Genomic DNA, 6,606 nt, shown 5'->3' on the forward strand with positions numbered 1-6,606 from the left:
GGAGACAGTATTTCAGGGTGATTGTAATGATTACGTATATTTAGGTGAAGCCTCTGGAGCACTTTCTGGCAGATTGTGTGCTCTCCATCAGTGACATCTTTCTAAGTACATACTCTTGGTTGTATTTATTACTGGTCTGAGTTGCTACTTTTCCTTTGTAAATGTGTACTCAATGAAATGAATAGTTGAATATTTCTTTGTGAAGCACTATTATAAGCCATCTGTATGAGAAGACAATTAAACCTAAAAAAAAAAAAACAAAACTCCATGAAAAGTATAAGTTCTTGTTTGAAATAGTCATATCTTGCCTCAAGTCTACAGCCACTTAACCATGGTTATAGCCCTGGAAGCAGCTATAGGAAACATATAAATGCATAGGTGCAGCTTTGTTTTAATAAACTTTATTTATGAATATTGAGATTTGAATTTCATATAATTTTCACATGTTAAGAAATATTAATCTTATTTTGATGTTTTTCCCCCAACCATTTAGAAATGTAAAAACCACTCGTAGCTCATACAGAAACAGGTACAGGCTGGGATTTGGCCCAGAGGCTGTAGTGTGCTCACCCTGTGTGACAGTTGTTTAACGAGGTCCAATATCAGCTGTTATATAATCTAGGAAACTCAGGCTGATTTGTAATGTAATGTTTATGCTAGAACTGGGGTCGGCAGAGTGGGGCAGGATGCCTGTTTCTATAAATGGAATTTTATTGGAACACAGGCATACCCTTTAGTTTATATATTGGTGGCTGCAGAGTTGAGTAATTGGGACAAAGACCTTATGGCTTGCAAAATCTAAAAGATTTACTCACTTAAAAAAAAAATTTGCTGGCCCTTCCCACTGGTTCTCAAAGTATGTTCCCCGGGCCAGCAGCCATAGCATTACTTGGGATTCTTTGGGAATGCAGGTTCTTGGACCCACCCCAGCCCTGTCAAATCTGAAACTCTGGGGTAAGGACTAGTAGTTGTTCTTAACAAGCCTTCCAGGGGATCCCGGTACTCAAAAACATTTAAAAGGCACTATAGACTTTTAATAGACATCCTTAGTATTTGTATCTAGAAGTTAAGGGCAAGCTTTAAATTGCTTTGAAAAACAAAAAGCCACCTGACAAAGCCACCTGACAAGCCACCACAACTTCCCAGCAATATTTTTAATGACTCTGGAGGAAAAAATAAAATAGAGCCCTGATTTCTGGCATGGTTTCAACAATCAACAGATAACTTCTAATTATAGATTATGTTAGCAGACTTGAGTATTGAGCATGTGCCCATCACTGTTAAAAGCCCTTTGCATGTCTAACCTCAGTTAATCCTTATAACAACCTGAAGGGTTAAGTATAATTTTTTCCCATTTAGAAAGATTAGGTAAATTCTCCAGGTCAGACTGACTGTAAGTGGTGGGCTGGGGCTCACATTCAGATCTCTAGCTTCAAAACCCCAGTTTTAACCCTGCATTATATTAACCCCTCTGGCAGGTGGATTTTCAAATCCTTCATCTGTCACCGAGGATTGGAGAGTATAACTGGTTCTATATACATTGTTCTTCAAAGCCTGAGGTTTCCCTCTGTGGTTATATGTTGTGTTCATTATATACATCTGAGACTGGACAATTTAATATTAGAATTTATTATTAAAAGGTTGGATTTTTCTTTAGCTTTTTTTAAAAAAAATTGCGAGCGTTTAATTTTCCGAGTGGCGCTGAAGCAAGGAAGCCAGCGGTCGCTGTTCTTCAGTGAGTTTGTAAGAGGTACTGATGGGAGTGCAGGCCGAATAGGTTTCTGAGCACGTCTATGTTTTAATCTTTATAGATACTCTTGGAAGGGCCTGGCACACTGAAGTTCAGTAATTTCTGCCTGGCAAAAGCGGAAGGCGAAAATCTGGAAGAGTTCTTTGCTTTGGTGGCGGCAGAAGAAGGAGGAGGTGATAGTGGGGAAAACGTATCAAAGAAAAACACGAAGAGTAGAGTCAAAGGTACGTGAAGAGGCTAAAGAGCATAGCCGTAGATGTGGGCCACCCGAGTCACGGTTAGGGGATAACGACCTTTTATTTCGCCAGTCAGTTAAAGCGCCAACAATAAGAACGACCAGGAGGAGTCTGGATATAGGAGTGACTTGTCCATGGCCTGAGGTTTTCTGTGTGGGTCTGATACTGTGTGAGGCAAGGGGAGCCTCTAACAAAGCCCGCGTCCTGTGCTTAGCTTTGCGTGTCCCTAAGCACTCGTTAGAGCATCGGGAGGGGTGCTCCGTCTCATGTCCTGCTGCATTGTCCACACTTAGAACAGTGCCTGGCACGCACTAGTGCCTTCAGTAGGTACTCGTTCGGTGCTGTCGAGTAGTGGATATTATGCAGTTAAGGAAGGATTTTCGGGGTGCATTCTTGGGAGGTAGTTTTGTTCAGGAAGATGGGACCTCGGATGTTCAAATTGCCGTACTCGAGGGGAGAGCATGAAGCGATATTTCTTATACCAGAACTTTTGAGAGAAGTGGTAAAGATCTTATGTCCTCAAGTTCGCTGTGCAGGTACTTGAGACTTTGGGCCACCGAAGTACTAGTGTCCTCACCGTGCTGGTGGGGCACTATGAGAGAGGGTGGCATCCTTAGGCTTGGTGGCCATGTGGCCTAGGGTGAGAGGTGTAGGGAAGGGGGTGGGGAGCAACAGTTAACCACAGGCCCCATAAATATGACCAAAGGAAATTTAACTTTCCGGGCCGGTCTTGCATGTGATAACATTCCACGCCCAATACCATTTCATAGGATGACTGGCATTCTATGAAAATGAGTATTGTGGACTATGTTAGTAGAATATTAAGTTCTGAATTATTTTATTATAGAAAATGAAGAAGGTGGTCTATTTCGGGAATGCACATTTGAAGTATTCCTCTTTAGTAAGGGGATGAGGGCTGCATTGTGGAGAAATAGGTCAGAGTTTCGAGCAGTGACACTCAGTAACTTCTGAGCTCAATCTATGAATAGTTCCCATGACGGGACAGGTTAGCCTCTTTGACCAAGGATGGAGGACCTCATGACCATCAGTTCTGACCGCTGGGAATCACCAGTGTCATAGGCTACTCACCTCCACATCCCTGTGGTATAAAGAGAAAAGTGAAAATAAGACCACTCCTGTTTCTCTGGGGCTTTTGAGAACTTACAGTCTAAGCATGGTGATGAACAAGGCACATGAACTAAACACCTTGACTTTTGTGTGAGTGACTGGGTGTTGGGGACGGGGTGTGGGGGAGTGGTGGTTGATGACTGGTCTCTAGGAGTGGTATATGGCCATAAAGAATCTGTTAACATTGGTGTCAACCTGAGATACTGGTGAATGAAAAGAAAAAAATTAATTGGACTGAATGAAGGTCATACTGCAAAGAGTTTCTCATAAGGACACCCGAATTCTGTCCTGTCTTTGCGTATGTACAGCCTTGACAGTAATGTCACATAGCTTCTGGGAATCTTAATTTCCTTTTGGGTAAAGTTAGGGAGTTGGACTGGATGAGTCCCAAACTTCAGGGACAGGAAAGTTATATAAATAAGCGAAGTCCCTGGTTTAAGAGGGAGTGATGGGATTCTGTCAAACTGGGCTCAGTTCTGGCCCAGTGTTGTTCGTTGATTGAGAGAAGCTGGAAATCTGGGCTGATTTATTAAATGAGTTTCAAGTTTAGAATCCCCTGGCTGCAGGTTAGAGTTTAGGTTTCCGGATCTGGTCCCTGATGGCCTCTCTGTTCTCGTGGTAGCCGTGAGAAGGAACTTTACTGTTCAGCTACATGGAATATAGTTAAGTAGGGCCCCCAGCCACCCAGGGAGGAAATCCTTGGCCGCTTTTACTCTGAGGACGCAGTTCCCACGGGCTGCACCCAGCTAACAGCTGACATGGCAGGATCACTAAGGCAGGCTGATTCCTGGGGGACACCGATGGCCGATGTTGGGGTTGGCATTCCCGAGGACCTGCTGGCCCTTTCGTATACTTCATGGCAGTCTAGGGTATTCCCACTCCGCCTGCCTTCCCTCTCCCTTCCTCCGGAGTCCAGCGTGCATTGTGGTCTGACCAGCTCACCCCCTTTTCCTCACGGATGTTTCCTGTGATAAAACCCTCGCATGGTTAACGCTGTCTTGGAGTCTGCTCTTCTGAGGACCTGGTCTAACACGGTTCTCCTCTCCCGCCACCCCTGCCTCTTGCGTGACGCTCCGGCCCACTGTGTTTGCAGTTTCCCGAGCTCGTCCAGCTCTGTGCCCTTGTTCCTTCTCTCTCCTTGGAGGGCGCTTCCCCTCCGCTCCTCCTCTTTCCTGGCGGGGCAGCTGTCTGGAGAGAACCTTCCTTGTCCCTCTGGTTGGCGGGCTTTTACTGGACTCAGTACTTAAATGTTGGTTTTTCTCTTCTATTACCATTAGAATATTCTGTGCATAAATCTATCATTGAATTTGCCATGTCATATTTACTTTTCTGTGATTGCCTTTCCCCGTTTGATTGTGAAGGTAGGATTTGTTCATTACCGAATATATTTATTAACTCAACATTTATTCAACAGAAATTTTGGCACGTTCTAGGTACTGGAAATGTGGATGTGAACAGAGAGGCAAAAATCCCTGACTTCACTAAACTTACATTTCTAGTTGGGAAAAACAGGCAGACATGAATTCACATTCAACACATAGTACAGAAGCACCTGCTAAGTGCTGGGCAGGGTGCCTGGGCATCCTGGGGGGTCTTGTCTTTGTTTCCTCAGCATCTAGCAAAATGCAGACAAATAGGCCCTTCATAAGTGCTGAATGAGTGAGTGTGGGTATGAAACGTGATGGCTTAGCGAGAATGACACATAGGAGAACTTTAAAACCACGCTCCGGGACACACGGGGCTGCCGATCTGGCTGTAATGGGCCCTGGAGATACCATTTGCTGGAAGGTTTACCTCAGAGGAATTTTATTTTCCAACTGATTGGTGATTACTCACTTCATGGAAAGAACATTCTCATGGGAAGATGAGAGGCTTTTAGGTGGAATGGAAAGAATATGCCCAGTGAGAGACGAGGACCCTGGGTTTGGTGGGTGCTCTGTACCTGCCCAGCTGTGCGACTTCGGTTCCTCTTATCAGTAAATAAGGGAACTTTCTAGCTTGGTATGTCTATGTAATACTAGACTTTGTAAAGAGTGTATCTGGTACTGCAGTAGTGCGTTCATGAAATACTTCCCGTTCTCCTGGATACGTGGTGGGATTGTGTCTTCGCCCTGGCCGAAGCCCACCAAGTGTGAGCAGAGAGGATGTGAGGCACTTTGAGGTGGGAATTTTGAGCCAGTGTGCAGTTTTAAGAGCTGCATGCTTTCCCTCTGCGTTGGTGACTGAGGAAGCACATGTCGAGATGGAGCCTGTTTTCAGCCTGGATCTTTCAGTGACTGAGGCTCTGAGCCTCCTACCTGTGGTGGATGTGTAGTCTGAGTAATAAACTAGCCTTCGTTGTTAAGCCAGTGGCAATATAGGGCTGTTACTGCTGCGTAACTTAACAACTCCTAGTCAAGCTGCCATAAACAAAATTTTTTCTTTCAACTATTTAAATGGTTAATTTGAAAAAGAATGTACCTAAGTGAGCCATACTTTTAACTCAAGTGGATTTTCAATATCTGTGTTCTTACATATCCTTATAAAATGGAACCTTAAGATTAGACAGCATTAAAAACTGAAATTCTTATGAAGTTATATTCATGTGCCTTTTTTTCTCCCATATTTTTTGCCTCATCAGGTCTCTCCTAGGCAGGTTTGTGTTGAGAACAATACAAATGCCTAACAAAATTGTTCTTTATACTTTATTTTTAGGATCGCTTACATATACAGCGCCAGAAATTGTGAGGGGTACTGACTTCTCTATCGCCAGTGACCTCTGGTCTTTGGGCTGTCTGCTTTATGAAATGTTTTCAGGTAATTTCTTTCTGTTCGGTTTAAAATCAGAGCTGGACACACGCACACAAAGGTTAAATCTGCAGTTTGCAAGCATTTTACCTATTAGGTGTGAAAAAGCTGGTTTTTCTAAATTTTTATACTGATTTTGGCTAGGTTGCTCGGTGTTAGATGCAGGTCCTAGGAACTTTTTGCCGTGTAGCTATTTTCATGATAATCATCTGGAATGTTGAAATGTGCCAAACTATTAAAAACTGATTATTGGTAGAAATTCTTGTAAAGGTATCTGTGACTTCATTATTCAGATGTGTCCAGTGGCCCTGCAACCCTTTAATCATGGTAGTAGTCCATATGTGAATTTGTATATTTGTGAGGATGACAAATTTTGAATTATAGAAATATAAAGATATATAGACAGTATGCTTGGTATGTACTAGGCATTCAGTAATTAGTTACTGATATATATATTACACAATTAACTATATATATATATTTAATGAATATATGTTAACATCTTTCCATGTTATTAGTCATTTACCACATGAAAACAAAACAAAACAAAGCGCTGTGGAGCTTGGAAATATGATAAAGCCAACTGAAGAGGAAGAGGAGGGTCTGGTGGTCCATCAACACTGACAGCTGAAAATTTGCATGAGTGAGCTTCACTGTGTTAGGAGATACATGGTTTAGCATGGCTGTAGTTTTTGTTCCTTTCAA

At 42.9% G+C, this 6,606-nt stretch overlaps 1 protein-coding gene across 1 annotated transcript in view; it reads left to right on the forward strand.

Moving 5' to 3' along the window:
- Positions 1-6,606, forward strand: part of ULK4 (unc-51 like kinase 4) — a 406,030-nt gene that overhangs the window by 8,078 nt on the left and 391,346 nt on the right. Inside the window, exons 3-5 of the mRNA XM_023529030.1 lie at positions 494-557; positions 1,812-1,974; positions 5,809-5,910. Coding sequence (XP_023384798.1) covers positions 494-557; positions 1,812-1,974; positions 5,809-5,910 — 329 coding nt within the window. The remainder of the gene's footprint in view (positions 1-493; positions 558-1,811; positions 1,975-5,808; positions 5,911-6,606) is intronic.

The sequence above is a fragment of the Pteropus vampyrus genome, unplaced genomic scaffold (assembly GCF_000151845.1).
Source record: "Pteropus vampyrus isolate Shadow unplaced genomic scaffold, Pvam_2.0 Scaffold35, whole genome shotgun sequence".
Lineage (NCBI taxonomy): Eukaryota > Metazoa > Chordata > Mammalia > Chiroptera > Pteropodidae > Pteropus > Pteropus vampyrus.